General features: G+C 58.3%; 1 protein-coding gene across 3 annotated transcripts; it reads left to right on the plus strand.

The window, feature by feature from the left end:
* The first annotated feature begins 613 nt into the window (after positions 1-613).
* Positions 614-14510, plus strand: PHF8 (PHD finger protein 8). Of its 3 annotated transcripts, none has more exons than XM_059732569.1 (21): positions 614-840; positions 1387-1472; positions 2687-2807; positions 3775-3935; positions 4695-4836; positions 5037-5223; positions 5922-6084; positions 6733-6820; positions 7182-7288; positions 8628-8719; positions 8846-8935; positions 9452-9655; positions 9871-9971; positions 10049-10206; positions 10513-10598; positions 10749-10882; positions 11526-11767; positions 13015-13110; positions 13266-13375; positions 13682-13985; positions 14216-14510. In XM_059732569.1, exons 1-21 carry the CDS (start codon positions 743-745, stop codon positions 14302-14304), a joined length of 2859 nt encoding a protein of 952 aa, XP_059588552.1. In that variant the 5' UTR covers positions 614-742; the 3' UTR covers positions 14305-14510. The 3 variants fall into 3 exon arrangements, with proteins under 3 accessions (XP_059588552.1, XP_014449031.1, XP_059588553.1); XM_014593545.3 differs by having other exon boundaries at positions 615-840; positions 11505-11767; XM_059732570.1 differs by lacking the exons at positions 614-840; positions 1387-1472; positions 2687-2807 and having other exon boundaries at positions 3843-3931; positions 11505-11767.
* Positions 14511-14761: the final 251 nt, after the last annotated feature.

Consider the following 14761-nt stretch of genomic DNA (forward strand, 5'->3'; position numbering starts at 1 on the left):
CCCACCCCCCACCCGCTATTGACCTCCCCAACATGGCGGCGGCTCCTCCTCCCGCTCTCTCTTCCTCCTTCCCCACCTTTTCCGTGCTTTGAATAAACTTTATTGAGCGGCCAGAGCCCGAGCAGCCGCTGGGGCCGAGCAGGGACCGCGCCGGGAACCCCCCACGCGAGGCGGAGGAGGAGAGGCGGCCGCGTGGGGGGTGGGAAGAGGCCATATCTCCCCCAGCTTCCACGCGCGCGGAGAGGGACGAGATCTCCCCCCCCGCCACGCACGCCCTGTGGGGAGGTGGTAACCCCCCTCAGGGGAGACGGGCGAGAACCCTTCCCCCCCTTAAGGAGAGGGAGTGGGAGAGGAGCCGGGGGGGCAGTTGTGGACTTTCTCCCTCTTTCTGAGGGGAGTTGGGGTCGGGTTGAGCCCCTGTGGGGAGGGGGGGAGGGGTTGAAGGGCAGCTGAGGGGGGGCTTTGGGCCCCCAATGTATTTTTTTGGGGGGTGGGGGGCAGTAAGGTGAGGTGAGTGGAGAGACAGGGGTATTGGGGCAGGAGGGTGTCTGTGGGTATCAGGGTATCTGAGGGGGTATCTGTGAGGGGACGGGGTCACTCAAGTGCAGGGGGTGTTGGGGGGTATTTGTGAGGGGAGGGGGCAGGGGGTCACTGGGGGGTTGGGATATCAGGGGCACCCAGGGACAGGGCAGGCCCCCCCCATCCCTGCCCCCTCCCCCACAGTCCCAACTTCAGGGCCGCCATGGCCTCAGTGCCTGTATACTGCCTCTGCCGCCTGCCCTATGATGTGACCCGCTTCATGATTGAGTGTGATGCCTGCCAGGATTGGTTCCATGGCAGGTCTGGACCCGGGGCAGTTATGGGGGTGGGGAAAGAGGTGGGGGCCATTATGGGGGTACGGAGTTGCCCCAGGACTGTTCTCCAGTAAGCTTTATGCTTGGCCATTCCCCCTGCTCCACCCCAGAGCTGGATGCATCATGGTACCATGGAGAACCCAGGCTGGTGGGACAGGAGCAGGGGTTTGGTTGTCTCTTGACACAGGGGTGGTGGGCATTGGGACAGGGTAGAGGACCCCAATTCAGGGGTTCTTGCCTGGGTAAGGTGGGGGCAATGGGGCAGGGAAAGGGGGCTGTGGGGAGACTATAGGGTGGGGCAGAGGGCTATGGTGGTGCTATGGAGGGGGGGAGGGGCTGTGTGGCAGAGAAAGGAGCCAGGAGTATGGGGGGGGGTGCAGAGGAGCTATAGAGGGCCATGGGGCAGGGAAAGGGGGGAGCCTGAGGGGACCCCAAGTTGAGGGTGGGTGGGTGTTGCAGGGGTGGCCCATCTAAGGGTGGGGTCTGATTTGGGACTGGGGCCTGCAGACAATTAACTCTGTGCATCCCACAGCTGTGTGGGGGTGGAGGAGGACATGGCGGCTGAGATTGACCTCTACCATTGTCCCAATTGCCAGGTGCTGCATGGACCCTCTGTCAGTGAGTAGTAACACCCCCCTGCTGCTGGGTGGGGGTGGCAAGGAGGTCTCTGGGGGTGGGAGGGAATCTGTTCTGCTTCCCCCACCAGCCAGCTGCATCTCAGCCTTCCTCATGCAGTGTTATGTTGTGCCATTCCTCGAAGATGCCACACCAGAACTGGCTGCAACTTGTGGCCAGCAAGCATTTCCTGTGCAGCATTATACTCAGCCAGTTTTGGGTTGCTCCATCCCAGGGCTGGCTGCCTTTCAATGCTGTAGAAGCTGTTTTTGTGATGTTATACATTGCTGTTTTCATCTCAAAGCTGGTGGCATTCTTATATCATTCTAATACAGTGCTATATGTAGTCATTCCTTAGCTGTTTCTCCCCCAAGCTAGTTGCATCTTAGTTCCATTTGGCACCTCTGAGGTGGCATTATACTTAGCTGTTCCCCAGCTGCCCCACCCCAGACCTGCTTGCATTTCAGTACTAGCAAGTCCTTTTTATGCAGTGTTATACTCAGCCATTTTTGGGCTGCTCCAGCGTAACACTGGTTGCTTCTCAGTGCTGTAGGAGCTCTTGTGATGTTCATGCGTACATTCCCCAACCCCAGAGCTGGTTGCATTTCACTGCCAGCAAACCCTTTCTGTATAGTGTTGCTCTCAGTACTTGCATCCATTTTAGGCTGCTTCACCCCAGCACTGGCTGCTTTTTTAGTGCTGTAGGAGCTCTTGTGATATTATATGTGGCTGTTTCCACGTCAAAGCTGGTGACATTTTTGTTTTGTCTCTATGTGGGGTTATATATTGTTGTTTCCTAGTTGTTTCTTTATAGAGCTGGCTGCACTTTGGTTCCTTTGGATGCACCTAGCATGGCATTTATACCTAATCATTCCCTGGCTGCTCCACCCTAGAGCTGTCTGCATCTCAGTCCTCCCTGTATGGTGTTATACTCAGCTGTTTCCCACCTGCCCCACCCCAGAGCTGGCTGCATCTAAGTGCCAGGTGATATTTCCCATGGGGAATTAGCCATTCCACAGCCACCCCACTTCAGAGCTGGCTGCATTTCAGCCTTACCCATGACCGTTATGCTCAGCTGTTCCCCAGTTGCCCCATCATAGAGCTGGCTGCATCTTGGTGACAGGTTGATGTGCCCAGGCGGCATTATACTCGTGTGTTCCTCAGCTGCCTCTCCACAGAGCTGGCTGCATACCAGCTCTGACCCTCTTTTGTTGCAGTGAAGCGACGTCGTGGCCCCCAGAGGCAGCCAGATGGGACGCTGGGCAGAGATGCTGGCCGGGCTGTGCGCACAGGCAGCGCGCAGTTCATCAAAGAGCTGCGGAGCCGGACCTTTCCCAGGTGAGGAGTGCAGGGGCAGTGGTGGGGTGACAGGGAGGGCTGAGGGGTGGGATTATACTCAGCTACTCCCAAGCTGCTCTACTCCAGAGCTGGCTGCATTTTGGTGCTCTCTATGTGGCGTTATACTCAGCTGTTTCTCAGCTGTCCTACCCCAGAGCTGGCTGCATTTTAGCATTTCCTTTGAGATATTATATTAAGCTACTTTCCACAAGAGCTGGTTGCATCTTAGTTCTTCTTGCATGGTGTTATACTCAGCTGCTCCCCAGCCACCCCACACCCCACCAGAACCAGCCATATCTCAGACTTCCTCATGTGGTGTTATGCTCAGCCATTTCTTAGCTGCTTCACCCCAGAACTGGCCGCATGTTGGTGCTGTGTGTTCCTTCCCTTGTACTGTTACATGCAGATGTTCCCCAGGCACCCCACCCCAGAGTTGGCTGCTACTTGGTGCCAAGCTAATGCTCTGCAAGCAGTGTTATATGCAGCAGTTTTTCTTTTGTTGCATCACAGAACTGGTTGCATACTGGTGCTAGGCAAGCTCTTCCTATGTGGTGTTATATGAAGTCTTTCCCCAGCCACCCCACCCCAGAGCTGGCTGCATCTCTCCCTCCCCTGTGCAATGCTATACTCAGATGGTCTCCAGCCACCACGCCTCAGAACTGGTTGCATTTCAGTTGTCTTTGTAGGGTTTTATACTTGGCTGTTACACCTCAGAACTTGGTGCATCTTGGCTCTTTTTGTGTGCTGTTATACTCAGCTGTTCCACTCCAGAACTGGCTGTATCTCAGCCTTCCCCATGTACTATTATCCTCAGCCAGCCACCTCCACCCCAGAGCTGGCTGCATCTCAGCCCCTTCCTGTGTGGTGCTATATTCAGATGTTCCTCAGGCACCCTACCCTAGAGCTAGCTGCGGAGTGCTGACGCCTGCCCTTCCTCCCCACACCTCCTCTCCACTCCTTCCTGCAGTGCTGATGAGATCCTGCTGCGGCCGAGTGGGTCACAGCTGACCGTTGAGTACCTGGAGGAGAACAGCTTCAGCGTCCCCATCCTGGTGGCCAAGAAGGATGGGCTGGGCATGACCCTGCCTCCTCCCACCTTCACCGCCCACGACATTGAGCACTATGTGGGTACGGACCTGCGGGGTGGGTGGAAGGGGGTTGGCAATATGGACTGTGGACTGGGAGGGGCTGGCTGTATGGCTTTGGGTGGGGGAAGGGGCTGGGCCCTGGGTCTATGGACTGAGAGAGGGGGTGGGCCTTAGCTGTATGGACACGTGCTCTGGCCATATGGACTAGGGAGGGCTGGGTCCTGCCTGTACAGCCTGGTGGGGGCTGGGCCCTGGTTGTGTGGACCAGGGAGCCCTGGCTTTATGGTATGGGAGGGTTAGGTCCTGGCTGTATGGACCAGGGAGGGTAGAGGGTTGGCTTTATAGACCAGGAGTTGGGAGAGTTATAGCTGTACAGATCATTGGGGGACCCTGGCAGTATGGACCAGGAAGAGCTGACTGTTGATTAATGGGGCTGGGCCCTAGCCATATGGACAGGGAGGGGATTGGGCCCTGGATGCAGTCTGGGAAAGGGCTAAATGGACGGGGTGGGGGTGGTGCTGGGTCCTGGCATCATGGACTAGCATGGGGTTGGATCCTAATTGTATGGACCAGGAGGGGTGGGGCTGGCCCTGGCTATATAGACTGAAGTGGGGCTAAACTGTTTATATGGACCAGTCTGTGACAGGGCCCTGGCCCTCTGGACTGGGAAGAGCTGAGTACATTGGTCATGTGGATCAGGGAGGGCTGGGCCCAGGTGTATGGACTTGAGGGTGGCTTGGCCCTGGTTTACTGGCTGGGGGGCCCTGTCCAAGCTGTGGTGCTCCCTTTCCCCCCACAGGAGCAGACAAAGAGATTGATGTGATTGATGTGGCACGCCAGGCTGGTTGCCGCATGCGTCTGGGCGACTTTGTGGATTATTTCTGTGGTGCTGCACGTGACAAGGTGCTCAATGTCATCAGCCTCGAGTTCTCTGACACCCGGTGAGCCCTGCCTCGGATGCCTGGCCTCCCCCCCCCATGGCCCCTGACACTGTCCTCCCGGACACCTGGGTGCATCCTAAAACCTCCTGGACACCTGAGTTCCCCCAAAGGCCTCTTTCTCTGCCCTCAGATCCCTGGGTTCCTCTTCTGGGGGGAGGCTGACCTCCCACCCCCCTTCCCCCACCCCTGAACCCCTGCAGGCTGTCAAACCTGGTGGAAACACCACGCCTGGTGCGGAAGCTGTCGTGGGTGGAGAACTTATGGCCGGGTGAGGCTGTGTTTGAGCGGCCCAGTGTGCAGAAGTACTGCCTGCTGGGGGCGCGCGGCAGTTACACAGACTGGCATGTGGACTGCGGGGGCACCTCCGTCTGGTACCATGTTCTCCGGGTACGGCCAGGGCAAGGGCAGGGAGCTGGGGGGCAGGAGAGGGGAACACGGCACTGACATGTGGACTGTGGTGACCCCTCTGGTACCACATTCTCTGGGTATGGGGCAGGAGAGGGGCGGGGCTGGGAGAAAAGAGGGAGGGGCTCGGGGGAGAAGAGAGTGATGCCCAGGCAGTTACATGAGCTGGTACATGGACTGTGGTGACTCCTGTCTGGTACCATATTCTCCAGTTACAGGGTGGGGGGACAGCTGGGGGCCAGGAGGGAGGGGCTGGGGACAGGAGAGAGTGATGGAGCAGCTACATGCACTGGTACGTGGACTGTGGTGGTACCTCTGTCTAGAATCATGTTCTCTGGGTACAGGGCAGAAGAGAGGGAGCTAGGGGGCAGAAGAGACAGGCTGCATGGCAGGAGAGGGGGACATGAGGGCAGCTATACACAGTGGCATGTGGACTATGGTGGCTCCTCTGTCTGGTACTATGGCCTCCAGGTAAAGGAGGCTGGGGGGCAGGAAGGGGCTGGGCACCTTGAATGTGGCAGTCTTCTTGTGTGGTACCATATTCTCTGGGTATGGGAGGGATTAGGGGCAGGACAGAAGGGCATCTGTTTTGGGGTTGGGGTGTGGGGGTGGTTGCCTCTGGGCCTAGGGTGTTGAGAGGGCCAGGCCACAGGCTGAGGCTGGGTGCTGGTCATTGGCAGGGAGAGAAGATTTTCTACCTGGTGCGCCCGACACTGGCCAACCTGGCGCTGTTTGAGACCTGGAGCAGTTCATCCAGCCAGAGCGAGACCTTCTTTGGGGACCAGGCTGACCGATGCTACCGCTGCCCCCTGCGCCAGGGCCAGACCCTCTTCATCCCCACTGGTACCACTGCCCCCCCCCCCCCCCCCCCCCCCCGGTCCCCTCTCCAACAGCCCCCTGGGATCCCCCCACTAAGGGTCCTGGGGACACTGTAACGTCCTCCCCCTGCCCTGTGCTTTACATCCCTGCATATCCTGTGGCCCCCAGGACCTTGCAATTCCTCCTACAGTCCCCCTGGGAGCCCTCCAATCTTCCCATACCACCCCCAGACCTCTTCATGGCTCCCAGGCCCCCTCCCACCCTCTCCCTCAGGATGCCCAATTCCCCTGTACCCCTCCTAGGACCCCCTAGTCTCCCCCCACTGTCCCACGTACCATGGCCAGATGCTCTTCATCTCCATGAGTACCACGGCTCCCCCTTAGGACCCCTCCCACCTCCAAGGTTCACTGCCCCATGTGCCAGGATCAGACAGTACTACAGCCCTCCAGGACACCCCCCCCCCCATTCCTTCTCCCAGGGGCCCTTGCACCAAGCCCAGACCATTTTCATTCCTACAGGTACTATGGGGCTCCTTGGGAACCACACAGCCTCCCCATGCCTCCCAGGACCCCCAAACCCATGGCTTGCCCCCACACCAGGGCTAGACCCTCAGCCTCCCCACAGGTACCACAGGCTCCCCCTCCACCCCCACCCCCCCTGTGTACTCCCCAGGCTGGATCCATGCGGTGCTGACACCAGTTGACTGCTTGGCCTTCGGGGGCAACTTCCTCCACAGCCTTAACATCGAGATGCAGCTCAAGTGAGTGCTGTTCCAGCTGGCCAGGTTCCACCACTTTGCCCTGGAGCTGGTCATGTTAGAGCCTTCCCTGTGGGCTGTTATATTCAGTCGTTGCCCACAGCCCTGCCCAGAGCTGGCCATATCTCAGCCCCACCATGGGCTGTTATACTTGACTGTTTCTCACTGCTTTGCCCTAGAGCTGGCTTCATCACAACCTTTCTTATGGGCTATAATACTCAGATATTTCCTATTGCCCTTCCCCAGAGTTGACTTCATCTCAGCCTCCCCACAGGCTGTTTTACTCAGCTGTCACCTGGGCTGCCCCACTCCAAAGCCAGGTGCCCCACACTGATTCCACCCCCCCCCCCCCCCCCCCCCCCAGGGCCTATGAGATTGAACGGCGCCTGAGCACGGCTGACCTCTTCCGCTTCCCCAACTTTGAAACCATCTGCTGGTATGTGGGCAAACATCTGCTGGACACCTTCCGAGGTTAGTATCGCCCCGATGCCTGGGTCCTGTGTGGGGTTGGGAGCGGGAGACCCAGACCACCTGGGTTCTGTGTGTGAGGCTTGAATACCTGGATTCTGTGTGTGCATTTGTGTGACAGAGAGACCTTGATACTTAGGTTCTGTGTGTGTGCAGGTGTGAATGTGTATATATGAGACCCAGACCCTTGGTCATGTCTGAGAGAGAGACCTGGGTACCACGTATATATGTGTGTACAGGCAGTCCTCAGACTTACAACACAATTGGTTCTTGAAAACCGTGTCTTAAGTCGAAAAGTTGTAACTTGGAACCAATTGTCTCATAAGAAACAATGTTATAAATGGGGGATTGGTTCCTGAACCAAGGCCAGATACCCTATTTTCACCAAAAATACCCCAGAATTTTGTACTTGGATCAATTATAGATGAGTAATATAGCTACATTAATGTATTTATATTGTAAATAGCAATCATATTGATTTGGAAAGACTTCTTTGAGGTGACTTTGCTGGACTTTTTGAAAGGTTCTTGGCTGGAGTCTTCTCAAGAGTCTTGGCTGCAGGTTTTTCTGGAGTCTTGTCTGCTTTCTTAAAGAAAGTGTCCAAGGAAGTTTGGACAGATGTTCTCCAGGGAGATGGGTGACACAGCGAACTTGTTTGCTGGTGTGGCGTCACATTGGATCAAGCATTGTAAAACTGATGTCAGAAAGTTGAAACAGGGTGTCAATTTATAAATGTTGTAAGTGCGAAACAACTCAAAACATTGTAAGTCAAGGGCTGCCTGTACATGTGTGTGGCTGCTTGTTCCAGATGTGTAGGTTGTGTGTGCGTGTGAGAGACCCAGATGCCTGAGTTCTGTTTGTGTCCTGGAGACCTGAGTTTTGTGTGTGTGTGTGTGTGTGAGCCAGATACTTTGTGGGGGTATGGGGAGTGAGAGACCCATATGCTTGGTGTGGGGGTGAGTACGCATGTGTATTCAAGAAGGAGTGAAACCTGGATGCCTGGGTTCTGTGCATTTCAATGCGTGCCTGTCTGCATGATAGAGAGGGAAACCAAGATGCCTGGGTTTTGTGCGAGTGTGAGAGATCCGGATGCCTGGGTTCCATGTATGTGACCCAGACACTGGGGCCAGGTGTGTTTGTGAGCATGTCAGTCTTGAACACCTAGGTTCTATGTGCATGTGTCCTGAACAACTGGGTCCTGTGCCTGTGCATGCGTGAAACCTGGATGCTTGGATTTTGTCCATGTGTGTGACAACCTGTCTTGGACATTTGGGTTTTCGCTGCACACGTGTCCCAGACTCCCAGTCCCTGGATGCCCTCACCTTGTTTCTGCTTCCCCCAGGGCTCCGGGAGAACCGCCGGCATCCAGCCACCTATCTGCTGCATGGGGCCAAGGCCCTGGCTACCGCCTTCCGCTCCTGGACTCGGAAAGAGGTGGTTAAGACCTTCCTGCCCTCGGTGGGGGCGGGCCCAGAGTGGGTGGAGCTATCTGCGGGGGCTGGTTGGGAGCGGCGGGGGTGGGTCCCAGAGCCTTAATTCCCCACCTCCCTCCACCCCCAGGTATTGGCGGAGCATGAGGATGAGATCCCCAGCACAGTGCGCCCGGCACAGCTCATCAAAGACCTGGCTAAGGAGATCCGGCTGGCTGAGGTGTGGAGAGCCAGGATGGGGGCTGTGGGGCTGGGGTAGGGGCAGGAGTCATGGGGACTGGGATGGGTGCTGGGGGGCATAGGAGGCTGAGATAGGGCCAGGGGTGTTGGGCTAGGGGCCACAGAGGACTGGAATAAGGGCTGGGGGTTGTGGGGGAGGTATGGGAATGGGGGCTGTTGGAGGCTAAGATAGGGGTGAAGGAGAGTTCTAGGGGTAGGAGGGTATGGAGGATAGGAAAGGGGTTGGGGGGGTCATGGGGACTGTTGGGGGCTCAGAGGCTGTGAAGGACCTGGGGGTGGGGGTTTGGGGAGCGTGAGAAGCTAGGTTAGGGGCTGGGGAGGGGTTTGGGGCTGTGGGGAGTGGAGGGGCTGGGCTAGGAGCTGAGGGGGGCTATGGGGGGGTTAAGAGCTGGGTTAGGGCTTGAGGGGGCAACGAGGATGGGATAAGGGTTGGGGTTGTGGGGAGGTCTGGATGGGGCCAAGGGCCTGGGGCTGACTGGCCCTCCTCCCCACCCAGGACCTCCTCCAGCAGAGTCTAGGCAAGGGGGGGAGCCCGTTTGGGGTGGGCCGGGGCCCCCCACTGGCAACTCTGTCGGCCCCACTCCCTGCTCGCTGGGCTGACCCCACCTCCCAGGATGGCGCCAAGGAGGGGGGACGCAAGGGAGCCCTGCCTGGCCCCCCCCAGCACCTGGAGCTGCCTGATGCCCCTGGCTCAGAGGAGGTGAGTACTTCCTCTCTCCCACTCCCTTCCATGTAGCCTTCTACTCTGCTCTGCCCCAGAGCCAGCTAGCACCCCGTGGGGCATTATATACAACATTGGCCCGCCCCAAAGCAAGACACATCTGGGCTGAGATGATAGCGTTCTGTGCGGCCGTGTCCTAGCCCCCTCATGCCAGAGCTGGGTGCATCCTACCCCATGTGCCTTGCTGTCCCCAGGGAGACCCACCAAGCTCCAGTCTGGAGGAGACTGATCCAGAGTCGGAACCGCCAGAGGCCGATGATGGGGACTTAGTGCTGGCCAATGGCAGGACACCCAGGTAAGCAAGGTGGAGCCAGGGGATGGGGGGGGGCCAGCGGCCCTCTGGGCCTGATCATCCTTATAACCTGCCCTCAGGACGAAGAGGACCCAAGCATCTAGGCGGTGGCAGCCACGCTCCTGCTCCCCGCCCAGCCCCCCTGGCCTTGACCTGGACTCTGAGGAGGATCTGCAGATTGATGAGGCCCCCCCTCCCCATGAGCGCCAGGCCCTGGGGTTCCCCCAGCGGCTGCCCAGTAAGTATCCTCTCCTCCCCCTGCTGTTGCCCTGCATTGCTCCTTATCCCTGACCTTCAGCATCCCCACATTGCCCTGTGGTGGCCCATAGCCCCCACATTACCCTGCAGTTCCCTTCACTCCTGACCCTCAGTCGTCCCCCCCTCCCATCACCCTGCAGTGCCCTTTACTCCTGACCCGCAGCTCCCTCCCCATGGTGCCCCTTCTGATTTCCAGCCCTGCCTTAGACTTTGGTGCTCTTCACTCCCAAACCACAGCCCTCTGTGGGTTTGTCTGGGCCCATCTGACCCCACCCTTTCTTCACAGAGTTCCCACGGAAATTGCCTCGTGCCAAGCCCTGCTCAGATCCCAACCGGGTGCGAGAGCCTGGCGAGGTAGAGTTTGACATTGAGGTGAGGATGCCAGGCAGGGGGCGGAGCCAGGGTGGTAAGGTCACTTGGAGCCCCCAGTGTAACCAGCTCTGGGGGAGAACAGTTGAGTGTAATACCCTGTGGAGGTTGCTTTGTGACCCCTGCTGACCATGGTTCTCCCTCCCCTCCCAGGAGGACTACACCACAGAGGAGGAAGAGGAGGGGGCAGAGCTGGAGGATCCCGAGGGTGGAGCCAGTGCAGCTGGGCTCCTGGACCTGCTCAAGGCCAGCCGCCAGGTGGGCGGGGCTGACTATGATGCTCTCAGGTGAGTGGGGCAGGATCTGGGGCTTGTTGGGGGTGGGATTTCAGTATGGGGAGGTACAGGGGTCTCCCTGCTGGGGGGTTTTGGGTGTGCAGAGCACAGCTCTGGGGGCCCTGGATGTCTGGGACTTTTAGAGGAGTTCTCTGATGAGGGCTATGGCAGGGCTTGTGTGGGAGTCTCTGGGGAGACTGGGAGGTACAGAGCGGCTGTGGGTGGTGTGGGGGTCCCAGTGGTGCTCGGGCAGTCCCTGGGAAAGGGTTGAGGGCGTCCCTAGTGGGGGGGATGAGCAAGTCCTAGGGTGGCTTTTGGGGGCCTGGGAGGGGGCTTTGGGAGGCCCTCAGGGGTTGGTGGGGAGGGCGGTGGAGTTCTTTGGGGGGCTGGGAGCTCTGGGGTGCCCCTAGAGCTGTGGGTGGGTGGGGGGGGACTCTGGGGGTCCTTGGGGGAGTTTAGGGGTCCCTATGGTGGGGCTGGGAGGCACAGGGCGGGCTGTGGGGTTCCAGGGAGCCATGGGGAGGTGCCAGGGGTCATGGGGGGGTTGTGGCCATGTGGGGCTATGGGGGGCCCAGGTGGCTGTGAGGGCTATGAGGGGCTCTGGGGACCAGCAGTGATCTGGGTGGCCCCACAGCGAGCCGCCGGCATCCCCTAGCACACAGGAGGCGATCCAGGGCATGCTGCGCATGGCCAACCTACCAGGCGCTGGCCCCGCCCCCAGCACTGCCAGCCTGCAGGCCTGGTGGGCGGGGGGGGGGCCAGAGCGGGGGCCTCCCAAGCGTCCCCCCCGCCACCCCCCCAAGCGCCCGGCCTCCCGCAGCTCGGAGAGTGAGGACGAGGCCCCCAGCCCTGACGAACATGACAGCCTGGGTGCCTGCTTCAAGGACGCGGAGTACAGTAAGGGCAGCATCAGGTTAAGAGGGAAGCGGGGTGGGATTATACTCAACATTGCATAGTTGTCACACCCCAGTGCTGGGGGCATCTCTGGCAGGAGCTTTAAAATTGGCCGTTTCCAGCCCTTTTCTAGCCTAGAGCTGACTGCATCTACCCTGGGTAATGTTCTGTTCAGTGATTCCACCCCAGAGCTGGCTGCATCTCCTCAAGTTGGGGGGGGCATTATACTTGACTGTTCTATATCAGAGTTGGCTGCATCACCTCTGAAGGACATTCTTACTCAGCCATTCCTCTCCAGAGCTGGTGACGTGTCTTTTGGGGGAGTCTTATACTCAGCTGTTTTTCCCCAGAGCTGGTTGCATCTCTACTGCATGGAAGGCTTTATGTTTAGCTGTTCCACCACAGAGCTGGTTGTTTCTCTCTCAGATGTTTTATTTGGCCATTACCAATCACTCCACCCCAGAGCTGGCTGCATCTCCTCTGAGAAGGAGCGGGTATTATGTTGAGCTGTTCTACCCCAGAGCTGGCTGCATTTCTTCTGGGAGGCATTAACACTCAGCTGTTTTACCCCAGAGTTGACTGCATCTCTGAGACATTATACTTGGTTATTTTCAACCACCCCATTCCAGAGTTGGCTTCATCTCCTCTGGGGAATGTTCTATTTAGCCATTCCACTGCAAAGCTGTCTGCTTGTCTTTTGGGGGGTGTTATACTCAGTTGTTCTACCCCAAAGATGTCTGCATTTCTCTGGGGTGTTAACACTCAGCTGTTCTTAGCTGTCCCACCCTGAGGTGGCCACGTCTCCTTTGGGATGTGTTTATACACAGCTGTTCTACCCCAGAGGTGGCTGTGTCTCTAAAAGTTATACTCTGCTGTCCTATTCTAGAACTGTCCGCATCTCCTCTGTGGGATGTTATATTCAGCTGTTCCCATCTCTCTCTGGGGTATTAGACTTGTCTGATTCCAGCTGTTCCACCCCAGAGCTGGCAGCTTTCCTCTCGGATGCTGAACACAGCCATTCTCTGTCATTCCACCACAGAGCTGGCTGCATTTCCCTTTGGGATGTATTATACACAGCCTCTCTGTCAGTCAACCTCAGAGCTGGCTGCATCTCTGCACTGTTTATACTCAGCTGTTTTCCAGCTGCCCCACCTCCGAGCTGGCTGTATCTCAGTGCCAGCTGAGCCCAGGAGCTGGGACAGGGTGGGGGGGGGCACAGGGTGCTAGTTGTCCCTCTATTCATCCCTCAGTTTACCCCTCCCTGGAGTCAGACGAGGATGACCCAGCCCTGAAATCGCTACCAAAGAAGAAGAAAAGTACTGATGACGCCCCCTGGAGCCCCAAAGGTACCACCCAGATGCCTGGGTTCCACCCACCTGGGGGGAGGGGCAGATGCCTGGGTTCTCTAGGAGAGCAGTGGGGGCTGGGGAGTGAGAACTTGGGCTGGGAGCCTGGGTTCTCTTCCACCCTGATCTGACCCCCCACCCTTACTCCTTCCCAGCCCGGGTGACCCCAACGCTACCCAGGCAGGCACGGCCCGTGCGGGAGGGCACCCGCGTTGCCTCCGTGGAGACTGGGCTGGCAGCTGCCGCAGCCAAGCTGGCCCAGCAGGTGAAGGGGGGCCCTGGACACCTGGGTTCTGAACATGCTTGGAGAAGAGTAGGGCTTGGACACCTGGGTTTTAACCCTGCTTGGGTAACTGGGAGTCAGGATGCTTGGGTTCCATCCTTATTTGGGGGAGGGGGGAGCCTGGGCATCTGGATTCTACCTTGATGGGAGGAGCTTTGAGCCCTGGATGCCTTAGTTCTATGTCCACGTGATAAAACCCAGATGCCTGGGATCCCCAGCCTGGAATTGGAGCTGGGGCAGATGATCCCATCCTTCCCTCCTGATCCTTCCCTACCCTACCCCTTACAGGAGCACCAGCGACTGCAGCGCAGGAGGAACCTGGCAGGGGCCCAGCACCGCACCCCATCCCCCCAGGACACGGAGCCTGAGCCTGAACCAGAGCCTGAGGCGGAGCCAGCACCCCCTGAGCCCCCACCAGTGCCCATCCCCACCCCACCGGTGCCTGCTAGCCTAGCCGACCATGAATACACAGTGCGCCCAGGGGGCCTGGGCCCCATGCTCCCTGCCAGGCCCTCACCCCCCATGGCTCCCGGCGTCTTTCTGAGCCAGCGCCGTGCCCCGGCTGGCACCCCTGCTGCCCTCCCCTGTCAGGGTAAGCCTTGGATACCTAGGTTCCACAGGGACTTAGGAGCATGGGACCTGGATTCTTCATGGAGCCGGGAACCTAAATACTAGGGTTCTATAGGAATGGTGGTGGCGGTGGGGAGCCCTGATCACAGGTCTAGAGGTTTAGAACAGGAGAGACCTGGATGCCTGGGTTCTTTCCAAGGTCTGGGTAGTGTCATGAGTCTCCCCTCTCACCCCATCTTTCCTCCCCCACAGGCAAGCGCCCTAAGAAGGGGTTGGCAACAGCAAAGCAACGTCTAGGCCGCATCCTCAAGATCCATCGCAATGGCAAGCTGTTGCTCTGAGCCCCCTACCTGGCCCAAAGGTGGGGGGGAGGAGGGGGGGTCCTGCCTGAGCTCCCTGCTACCCCCTCCCTTGCCAGGGCTGGGCTCCACGCCTGGAGTGTCGTTTCCCCCTTCCTCAACTTTTTTAGGCTTCCATAGCTCCGGGTGTTCGCAAAATGGACCGCGAGTTTTTATATTCAGGGTTAGAATAAAAGGAAAAGCCACAACCCTGAAGTCTGTCACTTTGTCTCCTACTGTGCTGGGCACTGTACAAACCTCCCCCCAGACCTGGATATAGGGTGCAAGGTGGTAGACAGACCATCCACCCCAGGCCAGGATGATTGTGAGGTGATAGGTGAGGGACATATTCCCCTCACCTCCCCCGACAGGGTGGGGGAGGTGGCTGGGGACTGGACAGACCCTGCTGGTCAGGATCCAGGCCTATGACCTTCATGGCGCTAGTCCCTCTCAGTTGCTC

Source organism: Alligator mississippiensis, chromosome 8, assembly GCF_030867095.1.
Source record: "Alligator mississippiensis isolate rAllMis1 chromosome 8, rAllMis1, whole genome shotgun sequence".
NCBI classification, from domain to species: Eukaryota; Metazoa; Chordata; order Crocodylia; family Alligatoridae; genus Alligator; species Alligator mississippiensis.

What these genes read in the sequence shown, in the direction of transcription:
- PHF8 (XM_014593545.3), top strand. Translation starts at nt 743, where the DNA reads ATGGCCTCAGTGCCTGTATACTGCCTCTGCCGCCTGCCCTATGATGTG. An exon ending in CGACATTGAGCACTATGTGG is followed by an intron (nt 3,936 to 4,694) that starts GTACGGACCTGC and finishes TTCCCCCCACAG; the next exon opens with GAGCAGACAAAGAGATTGAT. An exon ending in CTTCAAGGACGCGGAGTACA is followed by an intron (nt 11,768 to 13,014) that starts GTAAGGGCAGCA and finishes TTCATCCCTCAG; the next exon opens with TTTACCCCTCCCTGGAGTCA.